Source organism: Orbicella faveolata, unplaced genomic scaffold (assembly GCF_042242905.1).
Source record: "Orbicella faveolata isolate gen_17 unplaced genomic scaffold, um_ofav_v1 contig_25, whole genome shotgun sequence".
Lineage (NCBI taxonomy): Eukaryota > Metazoa > Cnidaria > Anthozoa > Scleractinia > Merulinidae > Orbicella > Orbicella faveolata.
In genome coordinates, this window is record NW_028301553.1 from 15,352,096 (window position 1) to 15,375,000 (window position 22,905).

The 22,905-nt window shown below is 39.4% G+C and overlaps 1 protein-coding gene across 3 annotated transcripts in view; it reads left to right on the forward strand.

Moving 5' to 3' along the window:
• Positions 1 to 21: 21 nt before the first annotated feature.
• Positions 22 to 22,905, forward strand: part of LOC110042031 (uncharacterized) — a 23,413-nt gene continuing 529 nt past the window's right edge. Inside the window, exons 1-36 of one of the 3 annotated variants that reach the window (XM_020747347.2) lie at positions 22 to 356; positions 1,214 to 1,267; positions 1,902 to 1,999; positions 2,240 to 2,317; positions 2,808 to 2,873; positions 3,069 to 3,206; positions 3,715 to 3,981; positions 4,299 to 4,388; positions 4,856 to 4,933; positions 5,357 to 5,384; positions 6,103 to 6,134; positions 7,152 to 7,232; positions 7,653 to 7,772; positions 8,514 to 8,618; positions 9,094 to 9,132; positions 9,419 to 9,473; positions 9,997 to 10,047; positions 10,324 to 10,377; positions 11,689 to 12,105; positions 12,526 to 12,579; positions 13,250 to 13,310; positions 13,555 to 13,620; positions 13,858 to 13,879; positions 14,372 to 14,432; positions 15,722 to 15,816; positions 15,963 to 16,040; positions 16,258 to 16,289; positions 17,099 to 17,175; positions 18,088 to 18,232; positions 18,400 to 18,579; positions 19,226 to 19,322; positions 20,372 to 20,419; positions 20,660 to 20,812; positions 21,464 to 21,528; positions 22,563 to 22,600; positions 22,699 to 22,905. The exon at positions 22,699 to 22,905 is cut by the window's right edge and continues 529 nt beyond it. In XM_020747347.2, the coding sequence (XP_020603006.2) occupies positions 347 to 356; positions 1,214 to 1,267; positions 1,902 to 1,999; positions 2,240 to 2,317; positions 2,808 to 2,873; positions 3,069 to 3,206; positions 3,715 to 3,981; positions 4,299 to 4,388; positions 4,856 to 4,933; positions 5,357 to 5,384; positions 6,103 to 6,134; positions 7,152 to 7,232; positions 7,653 to 7,772; positions 8,514 to 8,618; positions 9,094 to 9,132; positions 9,419 to 9,473; positions 9,997 to 10,047; positions 10,324 to 10,377; positions 11,689 to 12,105; positions 12,526 to 12,579; positions 13,250 to 13,310; positions 13,555 to 13,620; positions 13,858 to 13,879; positions 14,372 to 14,432; positions 15,722 to 15,816; positions 15,963 to 16,040; positions 16,258 to 16,289; positions 17,099 to 17,175; positions 18,088 to 18,232; positions 18,400 to 18,579; positions 19,226 to 19,322; positions 20,372 to 20,419; positions 20,660 to 20,812; positions 21,464 to 21,528; positions 22,563 to 22,600; positions 22,699 to 22,817 (3,252 nt within the window). In that variant the 5' untranslated portion in view covers positions 22 to 346 and the 3' untranslated portion in view covers positions 22,818 to 22,905. Of the gene's footprint in view, positions 357 to 1,213; positions 1,268 to 1,333; positions 1,439 to 1,901; positions 2,000 to 2,239; positions 2,318 to 2,807; positions 2,874 to 3,068; positions 3,207 to 3,714; positions 3,982 to 4,298; positions 4,389 to 4,855; positions 4,934 to 5,356; positions 5,385 to 6,102; positions 6,135 to 7,151; positions 7,233 to 7,652; positions 7,773 to 8,513; positions 8,619 to 9,093; positions 9,133 to 9,418; positions 9,474 to 9,996; positions 10,048 to 10,323; positions 10,378 to 11,688; positions 12,106 to 12,525; positions 12,580 to 13,249; positions 13,311 to 13,554; positions 13,621 to 13,857; positions 13,880 to 14,371; positions 14,433 to 15,721; positions 15,817 to 15,962; positions 16,041 to 16,257; positions 16,290 to 17,098; positions 17,176 to 18,087; positions 18,233 to 18,399; positions 18,580 to 19,225; positions 19,323 to 20,371; positions 20,420 to 20,659; positions 20,813 to 21,463; positions 21,529 to 22,562; positions 22,601 to 22,698 lie in introns of those variants that run through there. The other 2 variants (XM_020747348.2, XM_089294795.1) reach the window with 2 other exon arrangements.

Consider the following 22,905-nt stretch of genomic DNA (forward strand, 5'->3'; position numbering starts at 1 on the left):
AACGAGGAGGCCTGAAGAGAGAGTTTCGCGTCTTTTCATGCTGTCTTCATTTGAAGTTCGTGCATTCTTTCTGGAAGAAAACATCTCCGTGAGTGATCTTATATTCCAGTGATTTAGAGGTCTTTGAACTGCAATTTAAAGGGTAATATGATCTTATTCAATTCCGTTCGCTGCATAAAGAAAAACTGATTTACCACGGTCAGCTCGCGGGGAATTTGAAAATATGTCAACTTCCATTTTGTGTGACAAATTTCACTTGTTGGTGTGGTTAAACAAGTCCGTAGTTTATTCCTCACAACGCGAATGAAGGGTTGTCTGAGCAACATTCTTTGAGATTCCCGTAAACATGAACGAGGGTAAGTTAAGATTGTCAACATGGTATGATTTGAACAACTTTTACAGCCTTACTACGTGATCACAAAATTTATCAACAACGTTTCACGTTCAAACTGGCCTGTAAGAGTTGTTTAATATTAATTTAGAGACTTTAAAAGGTCGCTATGGAATTAAGCTAAATGACTTTAAATTGATTACAAAGCGTTTTATGCTTATGCTGTCTCTAAGGCTTCCCATATGTATACTTCCGATTTTGAGTTGATTTCTTGCGTCCGGGTAAGTATATAGCTGTTAAGAGAGCCACTCCGATTAAAATATTCCTTACCTGAAGTACAATGCAATGTTCTGTAGGGACATCAGTAAATATAGAAAAGCTGGATGGGGAAGAGCTAATATCAGGGAGGGAGGCTGGGGAGTCAGGGAACTTATCAACCAAGTACTTTTTTTTCCATCAGCTTAGCCCATTGTGGGAGGAAGGGAAGGTGGGAGGGGGGGGGGGGGGGGGGGGAACCAGGGCATGAAGGGGGCTTATAAGCTGAGCGTTTTACAGTAGGCCAACAGCAAGTTGTCTTCTTTCTCTGTTTCAAAGCAAGTTGTCATTTAAAGTGTTTCTTGCAAAAACGAGTATAATTAGTGTGAAAAATGCATATATAAATGAAAGTCATTTCATAGAAAAGGCCTTAAACCGGACCACATTTTGAAACTTAAGGCAAAAGATAACTAGTGAATAGCCTATTATATTGCATCTGAGTGTTAAATAGAGCAGCTGGTGTCAACATAATTACCTTGTGTATGCATAATTAAGATAAATTAATGGTGCATTTATGAATACCATTGATATCTTATAACATAGTGCTGCATGCTATTTGAACGTTAGGAATGAATTTTTCGTTTGGAAGAAGACAAGAAAAGATTGATTGGCGAAGGCTTGGTAAGAAAATTATTATTACTATTATTAAACCTCAGTGGCTATAAAATAGTCAATTTTATAATTAGCATTTGTTTAGATGAATATGCTAATATCAAGCTGGAAGGTTTCACAAGTGTTTTGGTGTACAGTGTTACAGTTTTTACACTGGAACTTGAATCATGGTAACAAAAGGTAAATTTAACAGTTGTATATTAAGTAATGTGGATTGCTCTTAGTGATGTTTATTCCTTTTTTAACTAGAATTATTTTCATGATGCTGCTACAGTGTATAAACAGGACTGGTATAGATCTTCTGTTCCCATTATTTTAAAATGTGTCGTGCACATGGACAGGTTTGAACATTTTTCCTCATCCTGGCCTTTCAAGGGATAAATATATGAGAGTCAAAATACAGTGGGAGACAAATAATGAAAACAACTGTAACTGTTCTACTTGTACACAAGTATCAGAATTGATGCAAAATTTCTGATGAGTGTAAAAAATTTTAAAGTTAGCATTTTTATTAGGAAATAATAATTATGTTTGCACTTGTATCTTCTAGCCCTTCAATTTTAGTTATCTTATATTTCATATTACTGGTATTTTAGATAATTATTTAGTCCATTGTCTTTTTTGTCAATTTGCTGGTTTTCAGCTTCTGTTGATGTCGACAGGATAGTGAGAGAAATGGATGTAAATACATTGCAAGATAACATTATGCATGTCACATTTAGCAACATAGAAGCAGAGCTGGTGAGTGTATTCATGGTATAATCAAGATACTAGCCTGAACAATGTATTATTCAGAACATTTGTGCTTTTGAAACCTGTAGCAAATTGCCCTCTAGCACCTGTAAAATATATCCCCACAGGCAAATAGCAATATGTAGGCTTGATATCCAGGTTTGACCCTGGATAAAATGTTTCTGTGCACCATTGCATTAATCTGATCATGTGACTTACATGTGACTCACATGTTTTCTGTCTTTACAGGGAATGCAGGGTGCTGGTTTTGATCCAAACTATATCAAGTTGTTTCGACTGGCACAGCTCATAATTGAGTACCTTTTGGTAAGAAATGCCATTTATTGGTAAAACAACAAAATAATATTAGTTTGATGCTTTTTACCATTGACTATATACATGTATGTCTGACCTTGCAATGAATTCATGGTAACCTCAAAAATGTGAACACTCTTGCTAGGGACCAGGATAAATAAATGTGAGGAGTTTTCTGTGAAAAATAAAAGTACATGTACCCGCAGTGGAGAGGTGTTGGCTTAAGGGACATTATGGCTGAGAGGTTGAACTGTAACTAACAGTTCATTCAAACATCCCATGAGATAGTATTTTGAATCCAGTGCACACCTTATCCTGTTCAATGGCAGACCTCTTCTCAGTTATCTTCAAACAGTTTGCTAATTGTTGTCAATTTAACTTTTGTGGGTAGATGTTTTCAGGAGAGTGGAAACTTGTACAAAGTTATTTTGAAGATCACATTCTCATACAATGATACTAGCATAACTTCATTATTTTATTTACAATTTATTTCCCTTGTTAGCATTCTCAGCAGTTTCTCTCAGCAAATCTTGACGCAGACAACAAGACACTAGAAGAAGCGTTGGAGGTAGTGTAATAGCGTATGACTTCTTTATATATTATATAAGACTGGGAAATATCAGATACATTATAAGGTACTTTCCAGAAAAGAAGCAGTAATGACCTTGATGATGACATGTACATTGTCTACTCACCTCCCTGTCTGGACAGAGATCCTCTAAACCAAACAATTGGGCACTGTTGTTTTTGCAATTTTACGCAGGAAGCTGAAAAGACCAAGAAGGAGCTAGAGGTAAAAAAGGAAGCCTACAAAAGACTGAAAAAAGAATGCCAGAAACAGAAGCAATGGATTGCTGAGTATCAGCTTCTGATCAGGGCTGGTGCTAGTGGGTCACACAAGGTACTGTTTGTATGTGCATTAGGTGTGGTCTTAGAGGAAGTTAGGCTTGATTTCCAGCTGCTATTTGGGAAACGAGCCTGCACTCCTTTCCCAAACTCTTCTCGGGGAGGAACAGAGACTGAGTATGAGAGAGTGGCAGAAATCAAGCCAAGATGTGAAGAAGAAGAAATGGGGCACTTGCAATGGTTGTATTTCGTTCCTGTAGACTGTAAACTAAAACGTAACATGAACACAGAATTCCTGATCCTGATGTGTGACAATATTCAAGCATGACAAGTGAATGGATAAAACAAAAATTGTTATCATGGGTTCTCACAGGAGAGTAGTGAAAGCCTACCCTGAGTGTTAATACAGTACTAGGTACTAGAGGTTAATTTGTTGTGGGGGGCTGGGGTGACCTGACAAAATTTAGGAGGTTAACAGATTCCAGAGTTGAGTCCAAATTGCATGAGCTATCAAGATAACCTTTTATTGGTGCAGACTTCAATCTTATCAATTCATTTTGCAGTGTCCATATTGCGCCAAGTCATTTGTTAGCCATGAGTACGTCATAGCCCACCTGTCAAGGCGACATGGCGAACACTCAAGTCAAATGAATGGGATGGTGATCTCGGCGGCACCTGTGAAATCTGTGGGTACAGTAACCGTGGAAACTAAACCTGGCATGACAGAGAAAGAGAAGAGCAATCTTGAGGAGGAGTTGGAAATGATTAAACTGAGACTGCAAAAAACTGAGCGAGAACTTGACGAGGAGAAGAAATTAACACGGTCACAGGTATGTTACATGACAACAACCTTTCGGACATGTATATATGGTGTGATGGTCTCTTGCTTTGAGTATCTTTGGAGACAAGAAAAGTGACTTCCAAGTGGCAAGCTACAGATTATGTAAGGAATATATAGCCTCTCTCAAAACCAGCTCTTTTTTATATAAGTACTGCTGTTATTTCTGTTTGGATGGATAAAGAGATGAACATTCGTGAGCATATCTTTATTTTCTTGTTCGTTTATTTTCTTTGTGTAGTTGTAGCATCTGTTGGAACTGAACAGAGTTTACAACAATGATTTTTTTGTTTTGCTGTTTTGTAACAGAGAGGTCAGTTGACTTTAGAAGATCAAAAGATTGATGAACTTAAAGCAATGTTCAATCAGTGGAAAAAAGAAGAAAAGGAGGAACAACAGGTTGGTTTTAATTATTATCTATTTCTCTGCCTTCATAAAAGGCCTGTGAAAGCTGACAATGTTTGGTCTCTGCATGCATTGCAGGCCTATGGTGCTTTATTTAGCAATTGCCCAGGTTATAAGCTTGTGAATCGGAGTTCTGTTCTGGAAGTTGATGAGGGCACAGCCCAAGTTGACTATAAATCTACTTGTTGTTTTAAATCCATTTCACGGAAACTTTGAAAATGCAAAGAAGCCGCCCCCATTTGGTGAACTGCGCTAACAATACCATACAATGCTAGTCTACTCACTATATATGTTATGGTTTAAATTTATTTTTGTTTTAATTTTTTTAAAACCAGTTTAGGTTTTTCAAACTGGTTAATATTTTTAAAGATGTGACTGTATATTTTAGGTGGATGCTACCTGGTGATGAAAAGTGTGAGTAAATAAGGTGATGGCTCAGGAATGTTTCTTTCTCGTTGCAGCAAGAAATGGCCGATTTCAAGAGAACCTACTTGCAGGATATGAGCAGAGTTAAAGCAGAGAGGGATAAGTTTTCTGCTGTGAGTTACAGTGGAAATTGAGTCAAACTCTATCTATGAATAGCAAAATAATGATAATAATGTTGACATGAAATTTACATGTGAAATATAATTTCACATGTAAATTATAATTTCACATGTGAAATATAATTTCACTTGTAAGTGTAATGTGTCATCCATGATATTAAAAGGTAATCAAATAAAATACTTATGAAATTACAGTAAGAGATAATTTCACTTATCACTGTTTGATTACCTATACTGATGTCCTGATATTGAAAAAGTAGCAGAGTATTTAGTTCCTATGGTGTGATGTATGCATGTAGCATTAATTTGTTTGGTTGCAAAACCAGTACTGATAAAAAGCAATATTATTATTCAGTAATTATAATTTATCAGTGTTATTTAGTCCATGCATGTCACATTTCTGCATTTATTTTACAGGATGTGACTGCGCTTAGAGAACAGCTGAGTGAGTTGCTTTGTCTTTAACTTCCCTTCCTTCGATTCCTTGTCTTAAGTTGTTTCTTAAGGCTAGTTTTCACTAGTGACGGAGTCAGAGTCGGAGTCGTAGTCAGAGTCATAAGAACGCTTATGACCTAGTGAAAATCGAAAATCAGAGTCATAAGTGGAGTCTTAAGCTCGACGGAATCGGAGTCAGAAGAATCGGAACATTTCCATTTCTTCCGATTCCATTTATGACTCCCTCGTTTATGATCAAGTGAAAACTACATTTTCAGAGTCGGAAGCAGAAATGGAAGAACTAACCGATCACAAGGCCCGGAAACGAACATTGTGATTGGTTTATTCTTCTGCTTCTGCTTCCGACTCCGACAATCTAGTTTTCACTGGATCGTAAGTGACGGAGTCGTAGGGGGATGCGGTGTTCTGCTTCTGACTCCGTCAGTTTGATTTTCACTAGATCATATCACTCTACGCTTCTGAGTATGACTCTGACTATGACTCTGTCTCTAGTGAAAACCAGCCTCTAATGCCTCCATCCCTTACTTACTGCATAGAGATATTCGCTTACCATATGTTAGCACCTTTTGTTTTGTGGCCCTAGCTGAGATGTTTTGGTGTATTCAACTTGATGATGTAACTGTTGTGATGCTTTGTGCTTGAACAAGCTTTTAAACCACAGAATAACTAGATTTTTTGACAATATTTTGATATTTTTGTCATTTCAGAAGAAAGGACATCAATGATAGGTTCAATAAGGGTAAGTATTGTTTACATTTTTCCTCTGATTTGATTAAAGCAAGGACTAGGCACATGCTGTTTTATTTCTTTTCCTTGGTCAGTGTCTGCAGCATCAAGAAACTAGGACTTGGTATTCCCTCTCCTAAATTTTTCCCAGATTTTGTACCCTATCCAGGGTAAACATCTTTATAGCGGAGCTCCTGCACACCGAAGGCGTGTGAGTAGAGCCCCATACCTTAGAAAATTTGGTAAGCCATCAATCCAAAAAATTTTGGTTGTCATGTGACTGTCCGTACGTACGTACTTACATCCATCCATACGTGAATACCTTGAAAACTAAGAGAGTAGCACCATTACCATAGCTACATCTTTGATTTTGGGCGTCCACGCTATTGTTAATTGACAGCTGTCACAATAAGCTATCTGCTGACCAGTATCACGTGACTATATTGTGGGCTCAGGTTTAGAGCTCATCGAGGTTGCGTGTTGGTTTAAAGTTGACCGCTGACCAGTTACTGGTTTGCCGATTGGATCATGGGCTCAAGTCATGTTATTTCTCTGGGGGAGAAGGAAGGAGTACTTGCAAAGGCAAAATTTCGGCGCAAACTAACCCCTGGCGCATTGTTGACTTTTCTTTTGACATATTCCTTGTACAATTGTCTCTTGGAAAGTCCCTGATATATTGCGTACATAATTTCTACAATCTTGGTTAGGATTGTTGGGTATAGTTTGTTTAAATTTAACTGGAAAAAAATAGCAAAACCACACGCTGAACAATTACATGCTCACAATTGATCATTTTTTGAGTTTCTGATCCAAGAAAAAATAATTCTCTCTTTCCTTTATTGTCAGTTATTGCAATCAGGAGCTCCGCTCTTAGGCTTGGCTAAATCTATATATTATCTAACCCCACACTGTCCAACACCTCTTCCCATCTATAGAGGAGTAGCGTTGTTCACTTCACTAATACTTGCTACTTTGTCACCTTCTCTCTCAGTCATGTTCTGTTATAGTTACATGTTTCAGTTTTTGTCAGGATGAAGATGAAACTGATTCTCCTTCCAAGTTCAGCCGAGCTGAAATGTCGCAGCAGTTTATGGTGCAGTTGGAAGAAAGGGTCAGTAAGATTATTGCTTGATGATACACTCTTCAGGGACACGCCTAATGCTGCCATGTAGCCATACAAAGATACAACAAACTTATAGTACAGCTGTCTTCACCAGAATGGATTTTGTTGTTGGTTGTGGTTTTCTCTGTGTGTTTTTCTGGGTTCTTTAGTTTCCCTGTACTCCCACGTTTAACTGGGGGTTATGACTAGAGAAGAAGATAAATATTATTTTGAAATTTTTATGGTATACGATCTGTGATATAGCTGTTCAAATTGATTTCTGTTTAATCTCCCTGTAAGATTAATGCTGGATCTGTGGCAAGGACAAGTGCACTGTTACATAATTCACATGGTTTCCCCTGGCTTATACATATTAAAATTGTCATCTCTTATATTTTTACTAATGCTGTGTTTCTTTTTCCTTTCCAGGCTACTCAGATAAAAGCAGAAACACAGCAAAATTTAGAGAATGAGATGCAGAAAATGCAACAGAAATTCAAGGCTCGGGAAGATAAATCCAAAAAACAACACAGAGAAGAAATGGGGCAGGTATAGATCACTTCACAAGCGTAAAAACCAACCTTAAACTATTAAATTTTTTCGCGTGGCATACACACAAAAAAATGTTCAAATGTTGTTGTTTATAGTGGTCAGTATGCTTAGCTGTACCTAACTCCACTGTAGTTCACAGGCATGCCACTTCAACTTAAAGAAACAAAATAATATATCAACTAAACATGACAGGCTTAAAATCCCAACTGGCAGGAGGCAGACCAGTTTTCTATTTACAAGCATGACCAAAGAGTTGAACTAGGGTCTACCGAGAAACAACTCCAGCTTAGTGGTCAGAGTGGAACTTGAATCCACGACCTCCAGATTTCGAGTCCAGTGCCCTAACCACTTAGCCATGCTGCCTCATCTGCCTCATTTGCCCCCTCCTTGGCACAGTGGACTGCTGGTTAGCATGTTCAACTCTGTATCAAACTGCCCTTGGTTCATGCACCAACCAAAGCCATATGTCAAGTCATGTTTCTGAGCGAGATACTTTACTTTCATTGTACCTCGCTCTACCCAGATGCACAAAACATTTTGGTAGTGGTGAATTGTTAATTAAAAGCAAGTCTGAAAAAATGCTGGGATTAACCTGAAATAGACTAGTATCATGTGCAGTTCAATCACTGGAGAGTCATCTGGCTCTTCCAAATCTTTCTCTTGGAACAGTTAATGGTTTAACCAGTGCAAACACCCAAAATATCATGTAATATTTATATAGGTCACTATGTGCTTTAGTTTCAGGAAATGTTGAGCCAGTATGAAGAAAACTTACAGAATGAAAAAATTGAGAAAAATCGACTTTCTGAAGACTACGAAAACAAAATACAAAAGCTGACTATGGTAAGTGATGACTGACTGACTGACTGACTGACGGAATGACTGACTGACTGACTGACTGACTGATGGAATGACTGACTGACAGAATGACTTACTGACTGACTGATGGAATGACCGACCGACTGACTGACTGACCGACCAACCAACCGACGGACCAACCGACGGACCGACCGATGGACCGACGGACCGACTGATGGACCGACCGACCGACGGACCGAACGACGGACCGACGGACCGACGGACTGACGGACCGACCGACGGACCGATCAACTGACCGACCGACCGACGACCGGCGGACTGGCTGACTGACTGACTGACTGATTGACTGACTGACTGACTGTGGGACAGATGGACTGACTGACTGATAGATGGCAGACCAACTGACAGACTAACTGACCAATCGATAGTTATCAATGGGATGTAGGTTGTTACTGGAGCTTCTTTGTTTTAGTTAACAATTGAAATACTTCTTTTCCAGCAAGTTCAAGACCTCAGTAATGCACTGGAGTCACAAAAGGTAAGGAAGCTACAGTAGACAGAATACTACAGTATACTGACGTCTGAACGGTTAGCAGTGAAACTTTTGTGCTTATAAAGTGGACAAATCCGATTATTAGATAAATGGCCCTCCTGCATTTACGTCTCACTCTGGACACCTTCACTGAGTCAGAACAACTGAGAGAGAAAGTGAGAGAGGAGGCGGGTATAAGTTTTATAAAGACATTTTTCAAGTCTTGCTACCATTTAAAGTGAAGTGTTAATTTGCATGACTAATAAGTACTTCATATTTTATTACCTTGCAGGTGGAGACAGACAGAGTTCAGCGCACATTCAATGCTCAGCCGCCTCCACTCCTTGGTATTTTGATTTTACTTTTAACTCACTTGTGGTTGTCTTTGAAGAGTGTGCATTACGTATCGGTCCTTCAATTTTCAGCTAGCCTGCAAATAGGCTCCCGGTGAGGTATACCTGCGACTCCATTTGGCCGGGCCTTGCGTGCACTTGCGTGCACTTGCGTTGACTTGCAATCAAGCACTTTGGTCGCGATCAAAATAATTTGCATTCAAGACAACGAAAGTTTTTCAGCGTTTCCACACCCAACCCAAGTCAAAAAAAGTTGAGTGACGTCCATTGTAACCTATTAGCCAACGAAACACAGGATATGTCTGCCTTGAAGTGGTTTTTTTGCGACTTGCGTGTACTTACGAGGAAACTTGCGAGTCCGTTTGGCCACCCAACGCAAGTCTCTGCGCAAGTTCAACTTGCGGCTACTTGCGACTACTTGCGTGTCCGTTTGGCCTGGGCTTTAACCTGGATGGAGAATTTTACATACGAACCCCGGAAATATTTAAATAATTGTGTTCTGTGTTGACATCTGCAGCTTCTACACCCCCTGTGCCAGCTCCAAGACAAACTGAAAGCCCTGTTCAAGGTTAGTGCAACTTAGCTCGGAGTTGTACAGAAAGCAATTTTAGTTCTCGTTCGATCTCGTGTCTCGCGAGAAACGAGACCTGTCTCTAACAGATTCTATGCTCCTAACGAGAAACAAGACTGACCACGCGAGATCCTCGTGGTACCCATTATGAGAGGACCGTCGTACATCAAATTGTCAATAACCTTATCTGTCAATGTTTTGTGTCTTCCTGAATAGCAAGTCAGTTGTCTTGTATTGTGATTCTTGCATGATTTTCTTGTTATTTGTCACCAGCTGAACCCATTGAAAGAGAAAGAGCAAAATCTCCAGAGAAGAGTGTAACAACAGGTACATTCAAAGTTTTATGCGTTTGGTTTTTGCTCGGTGCGTGTCTTTAGAATCTCAAGAACTTCAGATACTGCATGCTATGTAATTCAGTTCGGCTTTTTCAGTTTATGTCTTTGCTGTCAACCTATCAGAGAGAACAACTTCCAGTAGAATTATCTCGATCGAAAAGAGTAGGGGACGTAGTTCCCGGTGTGGTGGTCTATCTCTCATCTGATGGTTAAATGCTCTGAGATATTAGCAGCATAAGCTACTCTGAAATCCGAGGGTAAATAAAGTAATGTAGTTAAATGTAAATCTCAACTGGTACTAGATGCCCCGGGGGGGGGGGGGGTACTCCCTGAAATGGTCCATACGGCGAGGCTCCGCCCGAAAGGTGTACCTTTGTCAGGCTTCAGGTATATGAAAGGGTAGGGATTTCATAGGCTGAGGTATATGAAACGGTAGGAAAATCTGTCTTTTAGGTATTTAAAAGGGCCTTTAATTAAAATATTCGAGCCGAAGTACCTTATGGCTGTACGAGTGTATCATTTAATTTATTAAGCACTACATGAAAATGACAAGATTTGCTTTTTTGGCGATTTAGTCATAATACTTGCTGGTTATGAAAACGTATTAAAGAGGTAACTTTTAAGGTATACGAAAGAGTACCGTTTCTGCCGTAATGGTACACAAAAGGGTAAGGAGTTGGACGTCGGGGCGGAGCCTCCCCGTTTAAAACAAGTCGAATACATCCTCCCGGGACTAGTTGTTAGAAATGCACGGAAATCAGAGTAGAAATAATGGGGTTGACGCTTTGAACGGCTGTGTCACGATGAAAAGAGTCGCTGTTTTTTATGTATGATGTTACGTTCAGTAAGAGAAACAAGAAACATCTTAAAAGAAAAAGAACAAGCTGGGATGGTTATATGATCTCAGTCACGTTATTTTAGCCACGTACAAAATTACCTTTGAGTTGAGGAAAACCTGAATATAGTAGTTTACTAAGATAGAAAAACATCAAAGAGATAATAATAAACCATAAAGGAACAAGGATGGTTAAGGATGGAGAAGATTAACACGGATTACAAATTACGAACTTGAAACATTTGGCGTACTTTTCAAGATGCGCAAACCGTGAGGTAGCTCCTGTAAGATCATGGAAGGTTGAGACGGTTTGAAAAATTAAGACCACATTATCAAGATGCGCCTTGAGTGATATTTTAAGAAGCAAAAGTTTTTTCAATAGATGACCAAAGCTTTATCAGCTAAGGTTGACGTATATTGTTGAAAAAAGTAAAAGGGTTGAAACCATACATAACGTTTGATTTGCAGGAGAAGCCATTACTCTTTACGTATCGACGAATCAAACCAAGTCTGGCCAGTATCGTTTGTGGCGTCAATCTTCTGATGGCTCCAATGAATGGTCTAATATGTTCGCTTTCTCCGCCTTTGTAAAACCCACCGGGAACTTCACTTTCCCGATCTACGTGTTCACCGCAGGGGGATCCCCGTACTGGCGACAGTATATATCTGGGAACTCCTCCCCTCCCAGCACGGAGTATCGTTTAGACTACATGTTTTACTGTTCTCAGTCGTCATTACCTGGGACTCTGCAGTATCACGTGCAAGAGGCGGGAAGTGTTCCTGTCATAAGATCGTATGTGTCCAAGACGAAGAGTATTCCGGGATGGAAGCACAAGGGGTTGTCGTTCTTCGCTCCTAAACAAACTCTAGGTGGCGACAAATCATGTACGTAAGGAAACCTTTTCTGTGATACCCTGTACTGAAACGAAGTTTTCTATTGGATGAGAATTTGTCACGTGATGTAATTCTTTTGTACAACAATTTGCACGTGATCACCACGTGCGTCTCTCGAGCTTATGGACTCCCAATGGTTCTTGACCTTCCTTTCCCTTCACAGCCTTTAAGTTCTTTGTACAAATTAAAGTAACTTTCATCTCAGGCGAAGCAATAATTTAGTTATGTAGAAAAACATCAAAGAAGTAAAAATAGAACCCGAAAGGATCAAGGATGGTTAGGGAGTAGGGTTTCTCCACATCGAATCGGCCACTGCTGCTCCAACCTTTTTAAGTACTCGTGGGATTTTTGCTGTTGTAGAGATTGCAGATAAACCAGATCTTAGTTTTTTCTTTTTTTTTGTATTTTCAGTGGCAAGCGTTTCTGCATCTTTCGAATCGACTTTGACAGAGGACAAAGAACAAGGTTTGTTTTTTTGTTTTTTTCTTTAGTTTCTCAGTTAGTTGATAAATTTTAGTAAATGAAATGAAGTAGCGAAGGAAGTTTATTTGCAACGTATTCTTACCCTTTTTTCTTGTCCAATCTGTTGGAAACTTTAAGATGATTTCCAGTCCGTATTGCGCAGTCTCGATACCCTAATGTTTACAAACATTGTAAGTCTCACTCGATGGAATGCGAATCGATGTTATTCATTTCAAACCCCATACCTTATCTTTAAGGCCTTTCAAATTCTTTTCCAACAGCTTCATTGATTTTTACAGCTGCAAAGTTGTTTCATCAAGTGATACGAGAAAGAACGAAACACAAAGCTTTGCATCTATGTTGCGAAATGTTTACATTTTGTGATGTCTTACATGAAACAAAACAGAAAACGTAATCAAACTCTCGAGAGTGCGCAGTACGGACTGGAAATCATCCGTAAACCAATCGTGTTACGGAGTGCTAATGTGCTTTCCATTTTTACGGCCTTAAGGTCTACGTAACACGAGGAAGTCTGAGTTTATTATGTGAATATGTTTTGCCCCTTCAAGAGATCTTTATTTTGGTTGTGCCATTTGTTTGTTCTTTAGCGTGCTTTAGTTTGTGCTTTAGTTCGACCTTTTGATGCTTACCTTTAATATTTCCATTTCTATAGACTTTGAGCCAAGCGAATCTGAATCCGAAGAAGAGGTTCCTGCTCCTGTGGTGCCAAAAGTGTAAGAAGAAAAAAATTCCACGTTCAAATCGTAGTTTCTTCTTGCACAGCATAATAAACAGTAGCACGTGAAAGCAGTGCTCAATAGCTTTCATTTGAATGGTCACGCGTTAGGGTTTCATTCACAAACTTGGAAGTTAGAACCGCCTTGTACAGCCACATAAAAGTACTCTTTAGAAGCTTTCCTATGAATGGTCATACACTGGAAGTTCATTCACAGTCTTTTATTCTTTGATCTTTTTCAGAGAAGTGGAAGATGTCGATGCAAACGAAAGCACAGAAACTATTGAAGACGTGAAGGAGATAACTTCGTGAGTTCCTGTCCTCTTCTTTGGCTTTAATTAACTCTTTCTGTATAGGTAATGCATTCAAGTCTGTCATTCTCATATCCGCATGTATCTCCAAGAACTCGCTAGCAATCACAGCTAAGATGTTTACTACTTGACCAATCGGGTGCAGGATCAAAACCGCGCACGTGATTTGGTATCCTACTTACATGATCTGTGGTTGCTTCTTGACCTGATTTCTTTTTTCTTTTCTTTACATAGAGGCCTCTCCAGCTCTGAGTGGGTGAGTTTTTTCTCTGTTTTTCTCGTGTTTACTCGTAGGGACACTACTCTTGAGCTGGCCAAAAACATGCCTTCTCTCTTTTTTCTCTTCAGTATTCTGAGTAAAAATGACTGTAGTACAATACAGAGTAACAGGCCGAAATGGAAAACCTTTGTCGCCCTGCACTCACAGAATAAAGATTTGTCTCTACAAATTAGGATTGTTATCTCCTCATTCTTGGTTGACAGCCCTGTATTAGCTAAGGACTGTCGCTCGAAACATCAGCAGTGTAATTGCCTGACCTACTCCACGTTACCATGAATAAAACTTGTAAAATCCTTATTTTATGCTTAAATAAGAATTCTGCTCAAGAATGACTGCTTAGGCTTGGGTCTGAAGTGCAACTGTTCCATTTGTAACCAGTGCATCGTTTGGATTTTAACAGTTAATGTGGATTGGGTTACAGTTCAGTAACTAAACAGGTCAAAGTCACTATTTTCTTGTTTTTTGCAGGGCACAACCACTCTCGAAGCCGGCGAGTTTCATCCAATGCCCCACAATAAGCTAATTACAAGTAAGAAGTGATATATCAAACACGAAAGATCGTTTTTGACCACATTTCCAAACACCGAGAAGAGAGTTGAAAATACGACGCGTAGCGGAGTATTTTTGACGAACTTCGAGGTGTTTGGAAATGTGGTCAAACACTGTCTTGAGTGTTTCATATCTCTTCTCAATCGAAACTAAAACTAAGGAGAAAACAAAGAAATAAAATCGTAAAAATCTATGCTAATTAAGATCAGATATCCAAACACCGTCACGGTCATGACTTCCCTTGTCTAAACTTGATGAATTATTAATGAGTTTGAGAACTTACAATGAGGTCTCTAATGAGGGGGACATTGGGGTTTGCGGTATTGCGGTGTTGCGGTATTGGACAACTTTTCTTGCGGTATTTCGGTTATTATAATCTCGAAATTTGGTATGGCGGTATCCGAACTTGCGAGATGCGTTTTTTTAGCATTTTGGACGTTGTTAAAAATTATCCTCCTGGTCCTCCAACGTTTTCCGAGCCTTTTCCAGTTTATGATTGGACATTCCCAATGAAACCTAGCTCTCATGGTAACAGAAAACTGCAATTCCGTGAGTCGCAATCGTAAAAGGGTATGTTATTTTTTATTAATTATTAGCCAGCCACGCCAGTGGATGTTACTTATTTTGTCTAAGTCGAAAATTACCTGACCTAACGTTCATTAACAAATTCTTAGTTGTTATTTCCGTTTTATTTGCTCTGAACCTTGACATACAGAGTAGTAGTTTCGGTATGACATCGCGTTTCCACTCGGTATTGAAGTATTGCGATATTTAGCGATTTTGTTTTTGCGGTATTTGCCGCATTTTTTGCGGTATTGCAGTGTTCAGAACCCCCCAATATCTCCCTCTCTAATTCATGTTTTACTAAATTATGTTCATGTAAATTATGCTAAATTATACTTCATTCAAACGCATTGTACCGAAGCTAACTTCCAACTCTTTTAACCAATCAAAGAGTTAGTGTATGCCCATGCAATCACGTGACTACCTCCCTGACTAGCTTGGCTTGGAGTGGCCAAGAAATAGGAACCTAACGTAATTTCAAAATCATGTATGTGAAGCCTTTACTAAGGGAGTTCGGCTTGTGCGTTTCTTATGGTATTAAAAGCAGTGAAATATTTGCCGTCATAGTTCTTTCTGGTCTCCTTCGCAGGCGTTATTAGGATCGTCACACAACGCTTGCGTGACGATCATAATAACGCGTGCGAAGGAGACTAGGTTCGTCCGTTTTTGGCATGGCTAATTCTGATCTTATAACGTTTTTTCCAGCTCGGTTTAACCACAGATTTGATGAAGTGCGTGCGTGTAGACAAGAAATTGTTCAGATTCTGGACCAGAAACTTGCTAAACAAGGATTATCGCCTGTAAGTACTACTTATTTCGAAACCTTTGTAAGCTTTTCACTCCAAGAAAAATACTGCGTGTGGTAACTATTAAAGGTTGTAAGTAACTCTCAGGTTTGGCGCGGCGTATAAAGTGTCTGATCTTTTGGTTTGTTTATTACTGTTAGGAAAATGGGAGGCTGTCCTCACAGAAAATGGAGGCTAAAATGGCCGCTCTGAAAACAGAGAGACAAGCCTTGAGCAAGGTGAAGTGAAGTTTTACATTTTATAGGTTATTAACAGAATGGTTATGTCAGAACTAAGCTACGTGCAGCTCGCATTTCCTTCCGTCGTTGTTTCTTATTGCATTTGCCTGTCGTGAGTTTTGTTGTTCAAACATTTTTTCTGTTGGTGTGTTTGTATAGCATGCTACCCAGTGCTATTTCTCAAAGTCTTGATTGTTTATTTCTTTCATTCCACTAGAAAATCAAGAATTTTACTGCAGTAAGACAAGAGTAAGTTGAAGTTTGGATTTTTTTTTGTCGTGGTATTTGCTTATACTTTCAACTGTGCACTCTGCAAAAGCGTTGCGAGCTATAACTGTAGGTAATCATACGGTTTCGAGTTCAATTTGGAATTAATTTACACGAGTGAGAAATTGCACTCGCCGAAGCAGCTCGTGCAATTTCAGGTTTTTAAAAAACTCACAAGTGAAAAGTAATTCCGAATTGAACAAGAAAAACCGTATGATTACTTATTAATAATATAATACGATACGATACGATACGATACGATACGATACGATACGATACGATACGATACGATACGATACGATACGATACGATACGATACGATACGATACGATACGATACGATACGATACGATACGATACGATACGATACGATACGATACGATACGATACGATACGATACGATACGATACGATACGATACGATACGATACGATACGATACGATACGATACGATACGATACGATACGATACGATACGATACGATACGATACGATATAATTCGCGTGGTGGAAGTGCCGGAAGATCTTTCTAGAAGCCATTTTTCTCATTCGAGAAAACTTTGTTCAAAGTTTCCGCACAAAATTTTCGTCGTCATTTTACGTGATATCATTGACTTAGAAAATTTCCTATTGTTTTTCATGCAATCATAATCTAGAATTACGATGTGTAATTTGCACTGGTGTTACACTTTTTGCACTGGTGTGTTACCCTTGAACTGCACTGCTCTCAGCCAATCAGAATCGAGTAATTTTTTATGTATATTATCATGTTTATAAAACTATCTTTCTTTTAGATGCGTGGACGAGTTGGACGACATTGTAAAGAAAACGTACCGCAGTGGGGCCGCCACAGGGAAACCAAGCTCACCAGGTTTGGTGTACTCTTTTATCATCCATTCTTAGCCTACTAGATATTCGTAGATCACAGGATGCCCAATATTAATGGTGTGATTTTGTAGAACAGGACTCAAAAAATGATGATAATTTTATAGTTAGTAAAAGATTACGGACATGGGCGAGGAAGAAAATGGATTTCAAGATAATTCTATTACGAATATTTCAGTTGCAACTTTGAATTAGAATCCTTTAAAAATTGGCAAAACGTTTGTTGCAGTATGAAACATAATAGTTCGAGCATAAAGTACTCAATCATAACATTCGGTTTTAAGGTAATTGTTTCTTTGTCATTTGTACAGAAAATTTGAATTATTTAAACATCTCCCGTCAACTACAGTTATATTTGTAGCGGGCCGAATGGTCGCAGATAAGAAAGCTTCGTATATACTGACCTGAGCTATAATTGTTTAATTCTGTTCAAAATGTATTTGATTAGAATTAAAAGTTCTGTATTTCCAGATTTATCACGTTGTACGAACACCCTGTCCGTGCTGAAATCGAGCTTTTTATAAGTGCTATTTTGTTTTGTGGTTGGAAGTACAGGCGGTTCTAAAAGGCAAAAACTTAATTCTCGGAGATCGTGGGAGATGTAAGACGGATACAGAAGAAGTAAAACATCGTCATTAATCAAGCTTATGTCGCATGAAAGTAGAATAAAGCCCCTGGTTTTTACTTGAACGAAGCTATTTTTGTAAAGACACGCAGAGGCTGCACACGCCATTGCCGTTCACGTACAGCGAAGTCTTAATCCGTTTTGAGATTTGCGAAGAAAACGGCGTTGTCAGCCTAGACCCTCACGGCCAAAGTAGCCGTAGTAGTAGCTCGCCGTGGCGTATTTTAAAGTCCCTGATATTTAAGAAAATGATTCCCTTCACTTTCTTTTTAGTTCCCTCGGGTCCTCGTCCTGGCAACCGTTCTCCCGCGGCTAAACCTCCAACATTCAAGTCTACGGCAACCGCTGTCCGTACTTCTGCTTCACTGCAGCCCGGCCGAAAGTCACCTGCTCCAAGAGGGACCCCAGGGTCTACAGGGTAAGTACTGCAAAGAATTGGTTGATCGGAGTCGAATGTTACACCGATTGATGACGCCACTCGACGTCGACTTTGATAACTTTGATTGATAATATTTGACGAGCAACGTCTTCTAACATGTAATTATAGGATTTGTGTATGTTAAGACCAGTTTTTTTCTCTGTTAGTTCAACCAGTGGTGGTGACATGACAGTCAGCGTTACTTCCGTCACGGACCGCTCCTTCAACGGCACGTCGGTGACTGAGCGAACTTTGAGCGAATCTGAAGACGAAGTGAGCGTGACGGAAGGATCACAGGAAGAGGAGGAAGATGAAGAGGAAGGAGAGTCTAACTGGGATTCAGAAGAGTAAGTACCATGTAGAACTTACGCCTCCGCCTCCGCCCCCACCCCCTCCTCGCCCACTTTTCCTGAGACAATATGGCGGCGTGTCCACTCGATCGCGAGCTAATACCGATAACTCGTGAACACATGGAAAATGCCTACACTGTAGGCTAAAAACTTGCGGAAAGCATTTGTGCTTATCTCAGAGTAACAGGTAACCTTGCAGTCAGACAAATTGGTTTCTAACGAATGTCGAGAAAAATTGTCGGAGGTCTTCGTCAGAGTAAATCTTCGAAAATTTTTGGAAATTTACGAAATAACCGTTGGATGATTTCAGGACAGTTTTGGAAATTAGTTAGAAATCTTCACTCAATGGTCATAAGTTTCTCCAAGTAATCTGTGAATATCCCACTCGTGCACATTCGCCTAAAGGCTCGTATGTCATATCACTGATGAACTCTTTCACGTATATCACTTCAAAAGCACTACATCAGTTGCCTTAGACAAAATTTCAGCGCTCGTTTTATGTGTTAAATAAATTTACCTGAAACTGTTTGGTGAGGATTAAACGAGTTATATGTTGCAGGAGCAAGTTCATTTCATACCTGATTTAAGACTAAAGTGGGCTGTTGCTTAAGTGTTCTAATTTGTGTTTTGTTCTATTTCACAGAGAAGCTGTCAAACCGCCGCCAGCCCAACCTACTCACAGAGTAGCAGTTCACATTCCCTCTCAAGAAGACCAGGATTCAGATTCAGACATTGAAGAGGTTCGCAATCCACGCGCTGTTTTTACTTACAGCTCGCAATCCCATCGTTTTCTTTGTTCTTTGTCTCTTGTCTTGATTAGACTAAGAGTTAAAAAAAACCACAACGGGAACTTCGCCAAACAAAACGTTTAAATACCTCTTACTAACCGAGTTCGAGGTCCGTATTGTAACGTACATTTTCGCAACAAAAACAGCTTTGAATTTTAGCGGGCCGTACAGTAGAATAGGGCCCGCTAAATTGATTAATCACAGCGCGCGTAGTACTTGAGAGATATAATGAACAATACAATGGCTGTGGACGTGCATAATAATTCTCGGTACTTTTCTTTTCCGTCCTCTGTAAAACAACAACGTGAAATGACCAAATTCTGCTTTGTGTAGAGGACGTGAACCAGTAATTTTTGAAATTTATTTATCGAATTTGACAATTGCGGCTAAGACAGGAATCCTCCGTAAGAAAAAAGATGGCGACTGGTACATTTACCCACAGTTCTTAGCGCACGACAACTTTAAAAACGTTTATAAAAACGTACAGAAACGTTATAAATCTTCAAACCCAGGCTACTCAATGTCCTTTGTACAGGGACAAATATTATAAACATTTGGCTTTCTTAGTGCCTTATAGGCTGTGTTAGGTTCGCAAGGCATTGTGGTAACATGTACAGCCGCCATCGTTTTTCCTACGGTGGATTGCACCATACTAAAATGTTCTCCGGTTAGCCTGGATATCACTTTGGTTAGCCTAAACAGCACTCCGGTTAGCCTGAGTAGCGTTTCGGTTAGCTTAAGTTAGCGCTGACTTGGGAATGGTTAGCTCGTTAATAGGGTGCAATTCCTGTCTTTAGCTGCATGTAATTTTAGGTTGTGTTCCATAATCAGTTTCAAGATAGTTTTGACAAAGAAAAACGAACTAAATGACTTTAGAGGCTCACGAGATTCGTAGGTAAAATAAAGGTTCGTTCTTTAATCGACGTTGTCCTCGGCGTCGCCGTCGTAGCTACTTGAACTCCCTACTAACATGTACATTCTGTTTATTCTTTGTGTTACAGCTGGCTGCAGTTAAAACCATCCCCAAAGCTGCTCCACGAGGCGAAAAAGTGAGTGTTTCTTTTTTTGGTAATCCGGAGGCTCAAAATATTTGTTCTTGTAACTTGTTTTTTTACATGTATTTATTCTGATATTAGTTTTAAGACTTTGAAGTTTCATCAAGGCAATATCCTCTGATTGATGATTTTCTTTATCCTCGTCACCTTTCTATTTATATAGTGAGGAAAAACAAATTTTGATTACTCTTGTGAAGGAAGACCAGAGTAATTCGTTCCTTTGTTGTTTTGAAGGTTCGCGAGTTGGCTGAATCTCTGGAGCGTAGCTTGACCCTCGGCTCTTCAACCAAGAAACCTGCTGGTGGAGTGTCGCTTCACTTTCAGGGGAATGGTAACGAAAGAAGTGAGCCTCGGAGAACTACTGCTCAGCAGTCGTCGGGACGTCAGGTAAGACGCATGCGCTTTTGAAAGAGTGTCACTCCTGGCTTGCAGTTCTCCAACCACAAAATGTCTTTGCTTTACTTAATTGACTTTTTCAGCTGTAAATTCAAAAAATATACATATTTTTACTGATGTTCCTTCTGAGAATTTAGTGTGGTACATCAAGTTGGTGGTCTCTCTGTTGAGGGGTCCATTTCTCGAAACTTTCCGGGCCCGTAAGGCCATTTTTAGTTCATCTGTATCTAAACACAGAGAGGTGTATGCGCCTGAAACTTCTTGCATGAAGAAAAACTCTGTTCATATTAAGAATATGTGAATAAAACAGCTCTGTAATCATAAGGTTTGAGATTTTGATACGGCTTTCCGGGTGCGAAAACTTTTCGGGACCTTCGAGAAACGGACCCCTGGTCTTGTTTTAGTCGTTTTGTGCTTGAAAAAGAATTTGTAGTCTGGTTTCCGAAGAAAAAGACTTGGATAATCAGTGTATGGCTGTTACTGTTAGCCATTTGTTGAGTGTTTTTCAAAATAACTGCTCGCATTACGATTGATTTAGTTTTTCTCATGTCAGTGTGATTTTTTTTAAAGATCTTTTCCATACCTGTCCAAGAGGTGCCACTTTGTTTCGAATGTATCTTAACTTGTCTTTGTATCTCGTAGAATGAAGATGATGTTGATAGCGACTTTTCCATTTCCTCTTTCGATGAGACGACACCAGCCAGACGGTAAGAATCAGCCCTTGTTAACTTCATGAAAACTGGAAATACGCTCAGCAGATGCCATAGAAATGAAGACCAGAGTTAATCGGGAACTGAAGCAATGACTACGGCGACCCCGAGGAAAACGCCTAGTAAAAAATGAATTTATATTGTACCTTTGAATTTCGCAATTGTCTAGATCTGTTCAGTGCGGCTATTGGTCTCAGAACTTGTTCAGGCTAAACATATAACGCCAGCGTTCGCGTTCTCCAAAATACGCAGAGCTTATAATTAGTCATTTCACGTTGTTGTTGTTGTGCAGAAGACGGTAAAGAAATGTCCAAAAATTTATAACGCACGTGCACAACCATTGTTCTAAACATTAAGATCAAATCCGATAGAAGATCGAGCAATTTCAGTTATTAGTGTACAAAAATCTTGTACTGGAATAGTGTATATTAAAATCTTTTTTTTCTAAAAGCTATTTTGTACTTACAGTTTTGAAATTACAATATTAGCATAAAAAAAGAAAAAAGATACATATATAACAATTAAGGTGACAATGGGCTACAGTTTGTGCATGGAGGCTAATAGAACCGCGAGGTTATCGAGTTAGCCTAGAACACGCTCAGTCACGGTATTTTGAATTATTTTGGCCACGTACAAAATTACCTTTAAATGGTAGAAAACCTGAAAATAACAGTTTAATAAGATAGAAAAACACCAAAGAGATAATGATAAACCATAAAGGAACAAGGATGGCTAAGGATGGAGAAGATTAACACGGATTCCAAACGACGAATTTGAAAAATTGAGGCTAAACTTTTCAATATGCGCAAACCGTGACTGAGCTCCTTTAAAACAGTCGCACAGAAGTTTGCAATACGATGCAAATAATCTTAGTACAAAGTTTTTGTCTGCTTGTTACTCGAACTTCTGGTGGATTCCTTCTTAAACCTTTTGTTTGGTGGCGTTCTCGTTGCCGTTGCCGTTGTTGTTTGATCAACAAACATGTCTCTCAGCTTATCTTACGTGCTTGCGAATTTACTCTTGTCTTTTAGGACAATCGATCAAGGTCGAGGAACATTACAGTCTTCAGGTAAAACGATCTTCATTTTTGTCTCGCCTCTTACATTTTCGCGAAGAAAAAAATTTTGGGAGTGAAAATTAAAGAAAATCATTTCGTTTCATGCCCAGGTTCAGCGCAATTTACTGGCCGACAGAGTCCTGTGTTCGAGTTTAAAAGACCTCAACCCCAGTCCACACGTGTACAAGCATTCGCCGATGACGACTTCTCGGATTTTGACGAAGACTGAGCTTCGACATCGCGAACAGGTGGATCGGTCGTTAGTCGGAGAATTTCCGATGTAACTAACGCTTGGCGCGAAAATTGATCACATTTAT